This window comes from Epinephelus lanceolatus, chromosome 22 (assembly GCF_041903045.1).
Source record: "Epinephelus lanceolatus isolate andai-2023 chromosome 22, ASM4190304v1, whole genome shotgun sequence".
In the NCBI taxonomy this organism is placed as follows: domain Eukaryota; kingdom Metazoa; phylum Chordata; class Actinopteri; order Perciformes; family Serranidae; genus Epinephelus; species Epinephelus lanceolatus.
Genome location: NC_135755.1, coordinates 10,199,182 through 10,217,411, shown reverse-complemented (window position 1 = coordinate 10,217,411; position 18,230 = coordinate 10,199,182). Strand labels below are relative to the sequence as shown.

General features: G+C 41.3%; 1 protein-coding gene across 5 annotated transcripts in view; it reads left to right on the top strand.

The window, feature by feature from the left end:
- LOC117272784 (NACHT, LRR and PYD domains-containing protein 14-like) overlaps window positions 1-17,984 on the top strand; it is a 103,327-nt gene extending 85,343 nt beyond the window's left edge. For 4 of the 5 annotated variants that reach the window (XM_078164159.1, XM_078164158.1, XM_078164157.1 and 1 more), the window contains 3 exons: window positions 13,021-13,194; window positions 15,748-15,921; window positions 16,947-17,984. In XM_078164159.1, the coding sequence (XP_078020285.1) occupies window positions 13,021-13,194; window positions 15,748-15,921; window positions 16,947-16,974 (376 nt within the window). In that variant the 3' untranslated portion in view covers window positions 16,975-17,984. The remainder of the gene's footprint in view (window positions 1-13,020; window positions 13,195-15,747; window positions 15,922-16,946) is intronic. The other variant, XM_078164162.1, reaches the window with a different exon arrangement.
- The last annotated feature ends 246 nt before the right edge of the window (window positions 17,985-18,230 follow it).

Here is an 18,230-nt window from a genome sequence, read left to right as displayed (position 1 = left end):
CTCCTGTGCTGAGATTATTATGATGTGAAAGTTGTGTTGACACTAAACTGCAGACATCAGGCTGATATTATACTGATCCACAATGATGTCTATTTGTCTTGTTCAGTGGTTTAATCCATTGACTGTGACAGAGCAATGTGGAGCTAAAACCTTAAAGTTAAACTCTGCAGGATCTTCCTTAAAAACAGTGTATGGACTCATATAGAAACAATCTCAATCAATCAATCAATCAATCAATCAATCAATTTTATTCATGAAGCCCAATATCCTAAATAACAATTTGCCTCAGAGGGCTTTACAGCATACGACATCCCTCTGTCCTTTGGACTCTCACAGCGGTTAAGGAAAATCTCTCCAAAAATAGTAGAAACTTCAGGAAGAGTAACTGAGGAGGGATCCCTCTTCCAGGACGGACAGACGAGATCAACATGATAAATGAACAGTAATCCGTATGACACAATGAGACATAAAGAGAGACAGAGACAGAGAGAGATGCAGGTCAGACAGTAATGATAATAGCTTACAACAACATTCATTTAAGTAATAATATTACAATAATAATTACAGCTATTGTGGTACAATATGTTGTAGGTATATATATTAAAATATGATAGTATATGTATGTGACAATAATCATATGTGTATAATGACAGTAGAAGTATGACTAATGATAACAGCAGCAGCAGGAGGCATCAGGCAGGACCACGGCAGCAGCACAACCACACACGTCACACTATCCAGGCACCACTGCGATACGAGGTAACCTGCAAGACAGTGGAGCACAAAGGCTCCGGAGGAGAAGCCGAGTTAGTGAGATGCAGTAGAGCCGAGTTAGTGAGATGCATAACAGGACATGAGAGAGAGAGAGAGAGAGAGAGAGAGAGAGAGAGAGAGAGAGAGGGAGGGAGAGAGGGAGAGATTCAAGTTTAAGTTTATTTATATAGCACATTACACATAACAAGGTTGATTCAAAGTGCTTTACACCACATACCAAGGAAAAACATATAAACAAATAAACAAACAAACAAGTAAACACTATATACAGTTAAAAGCTAAAGAAAAGAAATATGTTTTAAGGTTACTCTTGAAAGTGTCTATAGTGGGGGAGAAACGGATAGGGGGAGGAAGAGAATTCCACAGCTTTGGGGCAGCTATTGAGAAGGCCCTGTCCCATAGCACTTTGTCCTTGTTCTGTGGACAGAGAGTAGTTGTTGGTCAGAAGACCTCAGTGCTCTGGCAGTGTGATAAGGGGATAGGAGTTCGGTGATATAAGGGGGGGCGAGACCATTAAATACCTTAAAAACAAACAACAAAATTTTAAAATTAACCCTATCGGTGACAGGCAACCAGTGTAGGGAGGCAAGAATAGGAGTGATGTGATCTGACTTTTTTGACCTTGTTAGTATTCTTGCTGCTGCATTTTGAACTAATTGAAGACGGGATAAGGATGACTGAGGTATACTAAGATATAGTGAGTTGCAGTAATCAAGACGGGATGATATGAAGGCATGGATGACTTTCTCCAGGTCGGCGGAACTGAGAAATGATTTGAATTTGGAGATGGTGCGGAGCTGCATGAAGCTTAATTTTACTACTTGGTTGAATTGTTTATCAAATTTCAATGCTGGGTCGAATATGATTCCAAGATTTTTTGCATGTGATTTGACAGATGGGGCTAATGGACCAAGATAGGGTGAAATACTGTTTGTTAGATGCTGTGGACCAAATAAAATAACCTCAGTTTTATTTTCATTGAGCTGGAGAAAGTTTGTGGACATCCAGGACTTGATATCTGCAAGACAGTTATTGAGGTCTGTGAGTTTGTTATGGTTGTTAGGCTCTAGGGGGAGGTAGATCTGAATATCGTCTGCATAGCAATGGAAAGAAATATTGTGTTTTTGGATAATTTGGCCTAACGGAAGCAAGTAAATGGAGAAGAGGATTGGACCGAGAATGGAACCTTGGGGAACACCACAGAAAATGGGAGCTGAGGAAGAAGATGAGTCACTGATGGAAACACTGAAGGATCTGTTTGATAAGTATGATGAAAACCAGTTTAAGGCAGAACCAGAGACCCCCACCCATTTGTGTAATCTGTTTATGAGAATGGAGTGATCTACTGTGTCAAAAGCTGCGGTGAGGTCCAGGAGCAGGAGGATGGAGCAGTTATCTGAATCAGCAGCTAGAAGAAGGTCATTTGTTATTTTGAGTAGAGCGGTTTCTGTACTGTGAAGAGGTCTGAAGCCGGATTGGAATTTATCAAAAATGCAGTTTTGAGCCAGGTGGGATAACAGTTGATTAAAGACTATTTTTTCAAGAATTTTTGATAGGAAAGGAAGTTTGGAAATTGGTCTATAATTATTAAGGACTGAAGGATCAAGATTCTGTTTTTTTAAAAGAGGCTGAACTACTGCATGTTTGAAAGATTGGGGAACAAGGCTGGTTTCCAGGGAGCTATTGATAATTGAAAGAATACTGGGACCAATGGTGCTGATGACTTCCTTGAGAAATTTAGTTGGAATGATGTCAACAGAACAGGTGGAGGTCTTCATAGAGGAAATGATATGATGAAGTTCTGGTAGAGATATGGGGTACAAGGAATTTAGGACTGGAGTGTTCTTGGAGGAGATGGATAGGCTGTTTACGGGTGGAGTAATACTGGCTCTGATGTCGGTTACTTTTTTTGTAAAGAAATGTAGAAAATCTTCACATTTAGATACTGAAGCTTCTAAACAGGAGGTGGAAATGGAGGAGGAGACAGAGTTCAGTACATTAAAAAGTACCCTTAGATTGTGAAAATTTTTGTTAATGAGGTCAGAAAAATATTGAGCCCTTGCATTTTTGACTGCCTGCTGGTATTTTTTTAACAGATCCTTCAGAATTTGAAATGAGGTGTGTAATTTGTCCTGCTTCCATCTCCGCTCTGCCTTTCTGCGTGCTCTCCTTATTTCTCTAATATTTCTACTGTTAATCCGTGGTGAGACAGAGGGCTTACACTTTTTGGTTTTTACTGGTGCAACAGAGTCGAGGGTGGATGAGACAGTACTATTGAATGATGACAGCAGTTCCTCTGTGCTTACAAGAGATGGTGCAGACTCGATGTTAGTGATGTTGGGGGCTTCTCTATAAGCTTTTGCAAACCTAGTGGCAGTGGAGGAATTTATTATGCGGGAGCGAAGAAAGGCAGGGCGGACAGGAGGAGCATGGGACAGAACAGAATAAAAAATTATAGACTTATGATCGGATAAAAGAAAATCTTCCATTACAAGGTTTGAGATAGTGAGACCAGAGGAGAGAACTAAATCCAGTGTGTGACCTTTAACATGAGTTGGTCCATTTACAGATTGACTGAGATTAAACGATTCAAGCAAATTCATGAAATCACAGGTCATGGCTTCAGAGGGGCAGCAGGTGTGGATATTGAAGTCTCCAACAACGAGAATATTGTCATATTTTGGAGTAATGTGGGAAAGGAGATCAGAGAATTCTGTAATAAAATAAACATTGGGTTTTGGGGGTCTGTACACTAGTAGGCAAACAACAGGAGGGGAACCATCAATTATAAAAGATATGGATTCAAAAGATGAGAAATGGTCTACTGGCATGGTGGAGCACTTAAGGGCATTTTTGTGGATTACAACAACTCCACCACCTCGTGCATGTAACCTAGGTTGATGAAAATGGGAGTAGCCTATAGGAGTTGCTTCAATGAGAGGGGAGTGGTCATCGGGGGTAAGCCATGACTCAGTGATGAAAAAACAGTCCAAGTTTTGTGAAGGAATAAAATCTTGACAGACAAATGATTTGTTTGACAGTGACCTTACATTGAGCAGACCAAATTTGGAGGGATGGGAAGGTGTGGATGGATTTATGAAATGTGCAATAGTAATTAGATTGTCAAAATTTACTGAAATGACTGGTTTAGAGACTGTTATGAGTCTGTTTGTAGTATGGACCGGAATAGGGAGAGGTTGAACAGTAGTATGGTCAAACCACCTGGGGAAGCTGGCGTGGGTCAGAGGAGTGGCAGACTTTGTTGTCAGAGTGGGAGAAGATGGGCAGTCAGGTGGACAGGTGTGTGAAGCAAATTGTCAGACCTGTGCGTATCTCACAGCATGCTGGAATTTGGAGGCAAGTATGCGACTCCCCAGCATGCTCAGGTGAAGACCGTCACGACCAAACAAAGAGGGGCGCTCCCAGAACAGATCAAAGTTGTGAATAAAACCAATATTGTGTGCTGTGCAAGCGGATTGGAGTCAGGTGTGGAGGTAAAGAATCCTGCTAAAACGAACAGCGCCACGACTCAGTGTGGAGAGTGGACCAGAGATAAAAACAGACTTTCCACAGCTGTTAAGAGCTTTAAACAAATCAATAAAATGACTTTTTGTCCGCTCCAACTGCTGATAGGCGGTGTCGTTCGAGCCGCAGTGAACAGTTATTTTTTTAATTGTGTAGGGAGCTGATTCCAGGATGCCAGGGAGCTTTTCCAGGATGTCGGGGGCCGTGGCTCCAGGGAAGCAGTGCGTGACCGCGTTTGCAAACCGGATGCGTCGGACGATTGAATTACCAACGATTAGGGCAGTGGGGGGGAAAGGGGAGAAGGTGCCTGGTTCTCAGTGGCGGCCACAGCAGCTCCAGGTGCGGCAGTCTGAGAGACCAGGTGTGGATGGGCAGACTCAGCAGGGGAGGGTTGTGGTGAGAGAATGTGATCCAGCCCTGGAGACTGGTGCAACAGAGTCGAGGGTGGATGAGACTGCTCCTCTTGTGGCTGAGAGCGGGGGATGCTAGAGCGCCTGTTCACAGCCTCCCTCAGCAACTTGCGGCGAAAGGAGGAAGACTTCACCAGATGTTTGCTTTTCTGCCCTACGGAGGACCGGACGGCTGACCGGTCGGTACCATCAGCAGGGGGGCAGACGGCCGGTGGAGAGGAGGCAGCAGCACCAGACGCAGGCAGCGAGGAGGACAGGTCGCATGGTGGTGCCTTGGCGGGCAGAATCTTTTCGCCACAAACCACATCCGTCCAGAGCGGCGGGTGTGCAGACCGGCTTGGTGTGGAGCTAAGGACGAGGATAGGCTTGGCTCCTATTTTGGTCCACATAGCAGCCGGGGGTGAGAGCACCATCCCAGCAGCCGCTGCAGGTGGAGTGCCTGGTATATTATAGGGGGTCCCCTGGCAGACTAGGCCTAAGTCAGCCTAACTAGGGGCTGGTACAAGGCAAGCCTGAGCCAGCCCTAACTATAAGCTTTATCAAAGAGGAAAGTCTTAAGTCTAGTCTTAAATGTGGAGACGGTGTCCCGGACCGCAACAGGAAGATGATTCCACAGGAGAGATTGACTGATCTACTTTTGGAGACTTTAGGGACCACGAGTAACCCTGCATTCTCAGAGTGCAGTGTTCTGGTGGGATAATATGGCACTATGAGCTCTCTAAGATATGACGGAGCCTGACCATTTAGAGCTTTATAAGTTAACAGTAGAATTTTAAATTCAATTCTGGATTTTACAGGGAGCCAGTGCAGAGAAGCTAAAACAGGAGAAATATGATCTCGTTTCTTAGTTCCTGTTTGTACATGTGCATTCTGAATTAGCTGGAGAGTTTTTAAAGACTTACTAGAGCTACCTGATAATAGGGAGTTACAGTAATCCAGCCTTGAGGTAACAAAAGCATGGACCAATTTTTCTGCATCTTTTCGGGTCAGGATAGGCCTAATTTTCGCAATATTACGCAGATGAAAAAATGCAGTCTGTGAGGTTTGTTTTAAATGAGAATTAAAAGACAAATCTTGATCAAATATTTCTCCAAGGTTTCTTACGGTAGTGGTAGAGGCCAGAGCAATGCCATCTAGAGAAGCTATGTCATCAGATAAAGAGTCTCTGAGTTGTGTGGGGCCAAGAACAATAACTTAACAATAACTAGTTTTGTCTGAATTTAACATCAGGAAATTGGTGCTCATCCAGGTTTTTATGTCTTTAAGGCAATTATGAAGTTTAGTTAATTGATTAGTTTCTTCTGGCTTCATCGATAAATACAACTGTGTATCATCCGCATAACAATGGAAATTTACAGAGTGATTTGTAATGATATTACCTAAAGGAAGCATATAGAGTAAATAGGATTGGTCCGAGCACAGAACCTTGCGGAACTCCAAAACAAACTTTAGTACGTAAGGATGATTCACTATGAACATGAACAAACTGAAAACGATCAGATAAATAAGATTTAAACCAGCTTAGTGCAGAACCTTTTAGGTCAATTAAGTGTTCCAGTCTCTGTAGCAGAATTTGATGGTCAATTGTGTCAAATGCCACACTAAGATCTAATTGTCATGAAACAGAGAGGACCCACACGTAGAATCACAAGGCAGAGGCAGGAATAAGGCAAAAACTGAAATTTTACTGAGTTTTCCCAGTAGAGAAGAGTACAGTCTATTGCATGAGTCAAAACCAAAAATCAAAGTGATCAGGCAGAGGTACAGAGGCATCAGGCAAAAACACAAACCAGGTAAACAGGCACAGGTCATAAATCCATCAGGCAAAATAAGGAAACAGGCAGGATACGAGGCAGGCATGAGCACTAACAATGATCTGGCAAACAACAGGGGGAAACTGACTGGTATAAATACCGAGGGGATAATGAGAAGATAAGGAACAGGTGTATGGTGGCTGAGCAGGCTGGTCACTGATTGGCAGACAGTCAATGCAGGGGGAGAGCAAATGGGTGTGGACAGAGTACTGGCTGGAAAAGCTGGCAGGGCTGACTGGAGGATGAGCAGAGGGGTGTGAGCAGGAGGAGCAGCAGGAGGGTGGGGCTAAGAAGCTCCAGCAGAGTCCATGACACTAATAAAACAAGTACAGTCCTTTGCTTGTCCTTTGTCTGAAGCAATCAGAAGGTCATTTGTAATTTTAACTAGTGCTGTCTCAGTGCTATGATGCACTCTAAATCCTGACTGAAATTCCTCAAATAAATTATTATCATGGAGAAAATCACACAGCTGGTCTGCCACTACTTTCTCAAGGATCTTTGACAGAAAGGGAAGATTAGATATTGGTCTATAGTTGGCTAACACCTCTGGATCCAGGGTGGGCTTTTTTAGGAGAGGTTTAATTACAGCTACCTTAAAAGACTATGGTACATAGCCTGTTAATAAGGATATATTGATCATATCTAATATATGAGTGTGAACTAAAGGGAAGACCTCCTTAAGTAGCCTAGTTGGGATGGGGTCTAAGAGACACGTTGATGATTTAGATGAAGAAATCACTGCGGTCAATTCTTGAAGAGAAATCGTGGAGAAGCAATCTAAATATATATTAGGTCTTACAGCTGTGTTTGAGGGCAGATAGGTACTATCTGAGGACAGGAGGTCATGAATTTTGCCTCTAATAGTTAGAATTTTGTCATTGAAAAGCTCATAAAATCATTACTGCTAAGGGCTAAAGGAATACAAGGCTCAATAGAGCTTTGACTCTCAGCCTGGCTACAGTGCTGAAAAGAAACCTGGGATTGTTCTTGTTTTCTTCTATTAAAGCTGAGTAATAGTTTGCTCTGGCATTGCGGAGGCCCCTCTTAACCGTTTTGAGACTGTCTGCCCACACTAAACGAGAATCTTCCAGTTTGGTTAATCGCCAATTCCTTTCAAATTTTCGCGATATTTGTTTTAACTTAAGAGTTTGAGAGTTATACCAAGGAGTGAACTTTCTTTGCTTTGTTAACTTCTTTTTAAGAGGTGCTACAGAGTTGAGTGTTGTTCGCAGTGAGCCTTGGGCGCTATCGACAAGATGATCAATTCAGGAGAGGTTAAAGTCGGTACGGCAAACCTCTGTTACTGAAGGACATGGTATTAAATTTAACGACGGAGGAATCGTTTCCTTAAATTTTGCGGCAGCACTATCTGACAAACATCACTTTTGCTGAGTCGCGTGTAATCGAGTAAAAAGAAATCAAAAGTAATCAAATAATGATCTGATAGTGAGGGATTCTGTGGAAAGATTTTTAGTTTATCAATTTCAATTCCATATGTCAGAACTAGATCGAGGGTATGGTTAAAACAATGAGTGGGTTCATGTACACCCTGACTGAAGCCAATGGAGTCTAATAATGAGATAAACGCGGTAGCCAGGGAGTCATTATCAGCGTCAACATGAATGTTAAAATCTCAGACAATAATAATTTTATCTGATTTAAGAACTGAACTGGATAAAAACTCTGAGAATTCAGATACAAATTCAGAATACGGGCCAGGAGCACTTTACACTATAACAAATAAAAGTGGCTGCAAGGTTTTCCAGGTCGGATGTAAAAGACTAAGAACAAAGCTTTCAAATGAATTATAATCTAGTTTAGGTTTAGGGTTGATTAACAGACTAGACTTAAAAATGGCTGCAACTCCCCCTCCTCGGCCGCTGCCTCGAGGAATGTGGGTATTATTATGACTGGGAGGAGTGGATTCATTTAGACTAACATATTCATCTTGACACAACCAGGTTTCAGTGAGACTGAGTAGATCAAAATGATTTTCTGATATTAGCTCGTTTACTAACACTGCTTTCGATGATAAAGACCTGGGCCCGTATTCACAAAGATTCTCAGAGTCCTCTCAGAGAGCTCCTAACTTAGCCCAAAAATTCCTAGCAAGGAATCTTAGCTTAAGAGTGATTCGGGAAGTTTCTGAGAGCAACTCTGAGCAAGGAGGGGACAGAAACTTTTATCTTAGTGAGGAGGTGTGGTTGACCCCATTGCTAGGTATGACGCAGTCTTCTAAAAGCTGTGATTGGTTGTTACAAAAAGAAAAAAAAAAGCGCTCCTAGTAATGAATGGACAGTGAAATCAACCGATCATAGAACTTAGACTGTATTAAGAAATGTGTAATCGTGAAAATAATTTTATGTCATGATGATGAAACTCAGCAAAATTAAATTAATTGTTACACAGCTTCAAAATGTTTCAACGTACCTCATTCACATGCCTATTATTATATTGATTTGCTTATTGTTTTGTTTACTCGCCATGCTGGTAATTTTACTACTTAATCTATTTGATATTAATGGTGGATGCAGACTCAGCTGTCAGCAATTACTGTGATTGCTGGCCTCCTTGTAAAAAGCGGTTTGATTTGGCAGAATGACCAAAACAACGCACGAAATGGAGGAAAAAAAGCCTAACTGGACAGAAGAGCAGTGATCTTATTAAATTACTGTTGTTAAATATACGGAGAATATCTCTCCTTCCTCTCTGTCTTTCCGCCATCTTCTCTATTTAAGACACTCTTAGGCTTCTTAAAAGTCTGTATTTTAAGAAGTCTGTAGTCCGTATTCTTTGTGAATATGGGCCCTGATATTTAACAGTCCGCATTTAATTCTCCTGTTTTGTCTTTCTGTCACAGAAGAGGTTTTAATTTTTATGGGGTTGTTATGCACACCTTTTTGTTTAATTTTAGACTTAGATAATTTAGGTGGTCGGGAGACAGACACCGTTTGTATAAAACTATGGGTGGGTAATTGCACTAGAAGCTCAGAGAAACGTATAGGACTGCGACTCTGAGTCCTGATCTCAATTCTGGGTTGTCAGGGTTTTGAATTACTAATAAACTTTGCCAGGTTTCTAGATATGAGAGCAGCACCATCCAAAGTGGGATGAATGCCGTCTCTCCTAATAAGACCAGGTTTTCCCCAGAAAGTTTGCCAATTATTAACAAAACCCACATCGTTAGCTGGACACCACCTGGACAGCCAGCGATTAAATGATGACATGCGGCTAAACATGTCATCAGTGGTCAGATTTTGGGATTTGGGAGAGGTCCAGAGAAAACTACGGAGTCCGACATAGTTTTAGCGTATTCACTCACCAAGGCAATATTAATTTTAGTGACCTCCGATTGGCGTAACCGGGTGTCATTGCCGCCGACGTGAATAACGATCTTACTATATCTACATTTAGCTTTAGCCAGCAGTTTTACTGCAGCCTAATTATGCATGCTGACAGGGCAGTAGTCACCATATACATTGAGGGGGACACGTCCCCCCCCTCATGCCCAAAATGCCCCCCAATATATAACTGAAACTGAAAAACAAATATTATCTTGGAGGACATCATTGCACTTAGTTGACTATTTTTCTATTATCTTAGATGTAAATATTGCATGTTTCTTTCAGATAAAACACATTTTTGACTTGTGAATGAGTCAATGGAATTTCTTGCAATAATGAAAAAATACTGGCAATCATGTCCGCCTGGCACAAACGACATGTTTTGGACAACTGTGAAGTGACAGAATGTCCCAGCATCATGGTTCTTATATTGCCAGATTCCAGAGAGTCTCCCCTCTTCATATATGGCAGAATATGTCAACTTCCAACTTACTATGGTGAGATACATGTAAAAATGTAAGAGTTTAGTTACACAGATTGTTTTTTCTTCATTGATATAAAAATTAATATAAAATACAGGCACATAGAAGGACATGTTATGGTGGCAAATCTGGTTAGCCCAGATTGTACTGAAAAAAAAACAAGATATAGCATGTGTATGTAGCCTTTATAATAACTGTGATATGAGCTCAAAAGTAAAGGCAGTAAAAATACCCCAAAAAGGCCTAGGGCCCATAGGGTTAGACTTATTGTCAATGGAGAAAGCAACTTCAATCCTGAAAGACAATGAAAACCACCAAGTTGCCCCATGGACTGTCATCAGAGAACACTTGAATAATAGAACAATAACCTGGCCTGAATAAATGTGTGCCATATGATTTTTGAGCTGGACCCGAGCTGACTTAAAGGGCCAGTGTGTAATATTTGGCATGGTTTATTGTCAATCTGAATCTGAATCTGAATATTCTACCCATTAATATGTTTATACAAGTGTATAATCGCTGTCAAATAAAATTCGTTTGGTTTTCGTAGCCTTATAATTATGCTTTTATATATATATGTATAGCAAGGGCCTTGCTTTAGAGAGGTCGCCATCTTGCGCCGCCATGTATGTAAGGCAGCCTGAGTGGACAATCCAGCCAACCAGAGAACGCGTTTCGCGTGTATAAATGAACCAACGAAGACAGCGGAAGGAAGGAAGAAAGAGGAGGAAACAGCAGAGAGTGTTAGTAGTTCGTTGATAGAGAGTAGTGAAAAGTTTTTTTAGTTATAAAGTTTGCGAATGGACCACACTTACCACGCAACAGGAGAGAATGAACCCGAACCGTCATCTGCGAGGAAAAGAAGACGCAACTTCACTCCTTGTGATGCACTCTCTGCGGCGCTTTTCCTCCTGATGATACATCTCCCCAACGATGGTAGCAGTAGCACCTAATCCCATTCTGTGCATTCAGCCTCTCTTCTCGCCCGCTCAGCATCAAACACATGGAGTTCCTCATCTGTATGCTCCGGCTCAAACAGGTATGGCTCTGGGTCTGTGTCTGCTACAAGAAACTCTTCCAAATCGCGTTCAAAGTCGTCCATTGCAGCTACTATAGTCCGGAGATATCGCTAGGCTAAATAAACAGCTGAGCTCTGTTTACCGGCTACGCTGTCAGTCAGTGTGCAGGCTGGAGGTTGGTGGAGCAGAGAGGGGAGGGGGGTCCCCACTCGGTATAGTAAACGAGTATGTGTGTAAAGTTATGAAATGTGTCTGTTACGCTAGAAGAGTCAGAGTTTGGGACGGAGTCTTTTACCCCCTGGGGTGTTACCAGAGTTTCTGGAGTGCTCAAATAAACGGGCCTTTTCCCGAACGCTCCTCTGGTCTCCTGCTCGTGAGGGATTCATTACAATATCGTAACATGGCTTAGATTTCTAAATAAACATTCACCTCGTCGCTAGATAGACCTACTCCTGAAAAACTCGTGCGCAAGGCTTTTTGTCCCTACGAGGCCACCATCATTTACCCGACGGGAGGGGTGAGCGAATGAGCCCTGCAATCTAGAATTTGACCACTGATGTCACTGTTTTCAACCCATTTTACACACTGGCCCTTTAAGGAATAACCTTGAGGGACCTAGGCTACCTAGTGTGATGATGTTAGAGTGGCATGATGACAGTTGATGATGGTTGCAGATTAGTGGTTATTGGAGTGATGCCCCGTCACCATCACCTCCCCCCCAACCCCCAACCCCCCACCCCTTACTTTTTCTTGTCTTTATTTGTATGTTAGATATCATTGAGTTTATATAGTGACTTTGTTGTTGTAAACTGTTGCTGACTGACTGTTGGAGACTGTTGCTGCCATAGACTGTATAAAACTATATCCTGTGTATTTTCATAAACCCTTGACCTTAAAGGTAAATGCAGGAAGTGTGTGTGTGTGTGTGTGTGTGTGTGTGTGTATTAGAGTGTGTTATTAGTTACTGTTAATGTCACTTGTTATGCTTCTGTGCATTGACAGCTCTTCTTTATTCTGTTTCTGCATTATGTGATGTTCCTCTGTCACATATGTGATATATCTGTATTTTCTTTTAAATTTCAAATGTGACACCAAGAACATCACTAAATTTACTTAAGTAATTTGCACCTGTTTCGAAATTTGTCATCACCAATAGCTAAAACAAAAAAGTTTGCAATAGGTTGCCTGCTGCTGAAAATGTCTGGCCCATCAACATTTTCTGGTTTAAAATCCGGCCCAGTTGAATTTGTAATTGAACAGCCCTGCTTTAAACACTTGATTTCAACTTAAATTTACCCTCATGATTCTTTAAATAAGTGATTTGTGTTTGGCTGCACAACATGAGTTAGTGATGATGGAGCCACTGGTGGAGCTGGCAGAGTTTAAGAGGTGAAGTCACTACATCTTTATTGAAGTAGCAGCACGTTGTCAATGATATTTGTGAGAGCTGTTTTTCACTTTTTGTATTTTCCAGTCTTTAACCTGCATCCTGTTGGGATCAGCACAATAACACAATGACAGAGTCACTCTACTCAGTTTAGGGCAAAGCTCATTGATCAGTACATAGTAATGTTGAGCTACACATTTAACACCTGAACACATCTGATTGTATTATTAATGATTTTTATCTACATCATTTATTCTTCATTCAGACTGTGGGGCTGCAGTTTGTCAGAGACCAGCTGTGTTTCACTGGCCTCAGCTCTGAAGTCCAACCCCTCCCATCTGAGAGAGCTGGAGCTGAGCTACAACAAGCTGCAGGATTCAGGAGTGAAGCAGCTGTGTGATTTTCTGGAGAGTCCACACTGTAAACTGGAGACTCTGAGGTCAGACACCATTTTTTACTCCTGTGCTGAGTTTATTATGATGTGAAAGTTGTGTTGACGCTAAACTGCAGACATCAGGCTGATATTATATTGATCCACAACAGGGGCGATCCTAGGATCAGAGGTTTAGGGGTGCTGAGCACCCAGAGAGCTGCCCGGCCAGGCAAGATGAATTTCACTGTTTTGTACATTTTAACGCAATTTCATTCCCATATTTGTGAAAGAAAAGCACAACACTTTTTGGGAAAGTCTGTGACTAAACCATCAAATCTGATAAAGGTTATTTAAATGCTGAGCCACAGCAAAAGAGGAATGGATTGGAATCATGAAATAAACATAACGTAACCATAATTTCTGGGGGAAGACAACTCATTTTGATACAGCAGCTCCTCAACATACACATAAACAGTATGTATGTTTCTGGAGTAAACCAGCCCCCTATAGTGAATACCAAAAATGCCAAAAATGGACCTTGGGCTTATTTTTTGGACTTTTATTTGAAATGAAATGCAAATTGGGGGGGAGGGGGGGGGGGCTGTATTTTTGTTGTTAAAATATTACATTTCAACCAAGTACTGTATGGTTTTGACACTTTTCTAGCTTGTTAAAAAAAGGACATACAGTAAAAAAAAAAAAAAAAAAAAAATTTAGGGGTGTTGGATGGAGCAATCAGATGGAGCAATCAGTTTCTACCCTCTGGGAATAAGCAGGTCATAGTTTCTGGAGGAAAAATTTTATTGGTTCCCAAATTGCCAGAAATTGTTCGCATTTTCAGAATCAGAATCAGCTTTATTGGCCAAGTACGTGTGTACATACAGGTAATTTGACTCCGGTAGACTTGCTCTCAAAGTACCAGAATTGACAAAAGTCCACAATTCTAGGCAAGATTAATCAGTTTCTCCAGAGGAAACACAGCTGATATCTGCAATAACCACATGCCAACCGTGGGGAGCTGTGGAGCAGACCATCGCAGCCAGATGTACTTTTTAGCCGAGTTTAAAGAATTGTTAGCAGAGATTTAACATCCTTATCAAAGAAATTGTCTGAAATATGGTGCAACAAGTAGAATGAAGGAGTAATTGACAACCATTTGACCGTAACCTCCTGAACTACAGAATGAACCCTTTCCAAAAAATTTAGAGACACTGATTTGACAAGACCACATGAAAAAATATACCTTGTGTGTTTTACCTTTAAAACAAAGGTTTGAGCTTTTGGGGAAGATTTCCTGGAGGCAGACAGTTGTATAATAAATCCCATGAAACAAATTAAAATTTTGTTCATGTATCGAAAAAGAAGTGCATTTCAGAAAGATCCTCTTTCAGATTTTAGTCCAGTCAGCAGAGCTAAATGTTACCCCCAGGTCACGCTCACACAACAGCTTCAGGGAATCATACACAGATGAGTCAGAGTGAAACAACAGAGTATAAAACTTTGAAATTACACCCTTGGGAGACCTGGCTGAAACCAATATATCTTCTTACTCAGACAGTTTGAAACGAATCATATTCTTCCTTGAAAGAGATTCTGTAGAATAACGAATTTGGAGATACAATTTCAATCATTCAGTTTTATTTAAAAAGCCCAATATCACAAGTCACAATTCGCCTCACAGGGCTTTACAGCATACGACATCCCTCTGTCCTTAGGACCCTCACAGCGGATAAGGAAAAACTCCCCCCAAAAAAAACCTCACAAAGAGCAACTGAGGAGGGATCCCTTTTCTAAGATGGACAGACGTGCAGTAGATGTTGTACAGAACAGTGCAGCATAATAAATTAACAGTAATACGTATGACACATCATGAACATGATAAAGTCACTGTGGGGAATATTAAAATCTGTTCTAATTTGCTTGATTTTATACAACTTCAGAGAATCCTAAATCAGCAGGCCCACAAAATCGAGTCGGCCATTGGACGACCACCCCGTCAAACCAATGCTCCTGATCTGCACCAGGACATCAGGGTTAAACGTTAGGGGAGACTCAACAGAAATGACAGACGGGATATCTAAGTGTTTTCTCACATCCTTCCACACCAATAATGTGTTGTAAATAATTATGTTGTGATCAAGGGAATTTATTTGGTCAATATTATTGATAAAAGGTAGGGATTTAAGTCTTCTGGGATAACATGCTAGAGACTCAAGACTAAGCCATAAAGCTTCTTGCCTATACGTAAACCAGTCTGACATCATTTTGAGCTGAGCCGACCAATAGCATAATTGTAAGTTAGGGAGAGATTAAATTTTCCCTCATGATTCTTTAAATAAGTGATTTGTGTTTGGCTGCACAACATGAGTTGAAGTATTGACGTAGCAGCACGTTGTCAGTGATATTTATGAGAGCTGTTTTTCACTTTTTGTATTTTCCAGTCTTTAACCTGCATCCTGTTGGGATCAGCCCAATAACACAATGACAAAGTCACTCTACTCAGTTTAGGGCAAAGCTCATTGATCAGGACATAGTAATGTTAAGCTACACATTTAACACCTGAACACATCTGATTGTATTATTAATGATTTTTATCTACATCATTTATTCTTCATTCAGACTGGAGAGCTGCAGTTTGTCAGAGATCAGCTGTGTTTCACTGGCCTCAGCTCTGAAGTCCAACCCCTCCCATCTGAGAGAGCTGGACCTGAGTGACAACAACCTGCAGGATTCAGATGTGAAGCTGCTGTGTGATCTGAAGGAGAGTCCACACTGTAAACTGGAGACTCTGAGGTCAGTAGAGGGTTGGAGTGGGTCCATGCTGGTTTCAGCAGTATTATATTAAACACAGTTAGTATCAGAGCAAAGATCCAGTACTTCCTGTAAACCTCAGACCTTCTCAGTGGCTCAAAGAGGGGAATGGTGACAGTCTTCAGAAGAGGACAGAGAGACAGACAGAGAGAACAGTCAGCCAATCAGATCAGAGAGAGGCTTGTTGAGATCATGTGTTTAAGTTGATGTGAAGACGACTGTTGTTGTGTTCATGTCTACAGGAAGTGAAGCGGGATTACAGCTGACAGCATCACAACATGTATAGAGACAGCTGTCCTTCATCAAACTGTCACACCATCAAATCTGACCTTGATAACAGGGGACCTGTTATGCTTTCCTGTGTGTGTGTGTGTGTGTGTGTGTGTGTTTTATATAGCCTATATTGTTACAATGAAGGATGTTGGTATTAAATGTGGCCAAAATTTCCGATAATGAGGTAAATGTATGTAAAAGTAATCCCTGTGAAGAAAAACCTCAGACTTCAGACTGTTCTGAATACCCTGTGTTCAATGACTTTTTCTACTGAAGCCAAGATTTCTTTATAAGGCATACAACGATGAGGCGGTAATTCTAGTTTGAACATTAAAGCATGTAAACAGGTTCTAGTAGAAACCCAGAATCCAAATATGAAGCTGTTAATGAGCATAATATGTCCTCTTTAAAGTGTTTGTTGTCTTGATCTTTGTCACAGCTCTGAGATCAGTCTGACTGAAGCCTACAAATCACTGGCTCTGATTGTATAGAACCATCATTACATTTAGTAACCATGTGTTCTTTATACAGAGCAGAACCTCTGCTGAAGTCCAGTAATCACAGCTGATGTGTTGCTGCCATGCAGCCATGATGCATTCAGGACTCTCAGCAGTTTATTTACACTGTGTACTTGAGGGAAATCTGCAGAGTAAACCGACTTGATGCCCAAAGTCTCTGCTGCATCACTGACTGACAGCTGGTTTATAACTTCTCTTGTCTTCTTCTCTCATCAGATGGAGGTCAACTCTACTATATCAGTAGAGAGGATCAGCTGTGTCCTAATGATCCAGAGACGTTGAAGCAGCATCAGTTTGTGTGTCTGTGTGAGTCATTGTGTGTCTGTGTGAGTCTGTGTGAGTCTGTGTGTATCTATGTATATATTGTATAATAGTGAGGCGATTCAAATAAATACACATTTCCTAGTCCTGAAGAAGCGGCTAGCACTATCTCTGGATGGTGGAGTGTGAGGTGAGCCCTCATGTTCGTAGTATTCCCACAGTATTTTATTCTCATATGACTGCTCATAAATCATGTGTGTCATATCCAAGTCCTCCTTTCCTTCTGTGTTTAAAAAATCCAAAATAAGTCCAGATGTCTGATTTAAACACAGACGTCACGCTCCTTATTTCTGATTAACTTCCTGCCAAATGCTGCTGACTGAGACCACTGCTGACCTCACCGGGAAAAACCAACATCATCATCTAGTGGAGCGAAAAAGCAACTGACTTTATTATTCTAGCACCAAAAGTTGTATTAAGCTTCTGTGCAGATAGATTTGGTTCATTAGAGACTGCTGTGTTTCACAATATATCTTTAAACGTTACAGTTACAGCAGAAAATGACGACAGAAATCAACAAGTCTGCTGATGTCACAACAGCAATCACTCCCGAGTAAATAACTGGAAATATTTAACAACTGCAGAGATCTGTTTGCACGATGTCGCGGTGATTCGGCCTGTATGGGTACATTTTCTGTTCCAGATCTGAGAACACTACAACAGAATAAAGATCATTTGGGTGTAAAACAAAGGAAACAAATCAAATCAGGCTCCCAGTCATTAGCAGTTTCTCAATACTCAAGTTCAGCAGTTCAGACTTGTGGACTTGGCAAGTCCACGCGAGAGTCCAGACTTCCCCAGAACGGGAGGACGGGAGTACAGTCATTTCTGCTTTTGGAACAGCAGCAAACTTGATGATGTCACCACCTCCGCTCACCTTGGCTGTTGTACTGTGTTGTATACATGCATTTACAATAAAACAATATAAACACAGCCCAGCCCTGCGTTTTTTCATTGTCACTGTAAGAAATTAATATGTATATGTTTTTAAGGTTTCAACATATTTAACTGACACACAAAAACATATAAATAGCCAAAATATTTTCATAAAATGTCTCATAAAACCTTTTCCCTGCAGCTGACCTCTGATCATAATCAAAAGCCAGCTGCAGGGGGAAAAGTTTGTGGAGAGTTGGTGGTTATTGTGATCGTGAGCATTGGCGGGTTGGAAATCAAAAA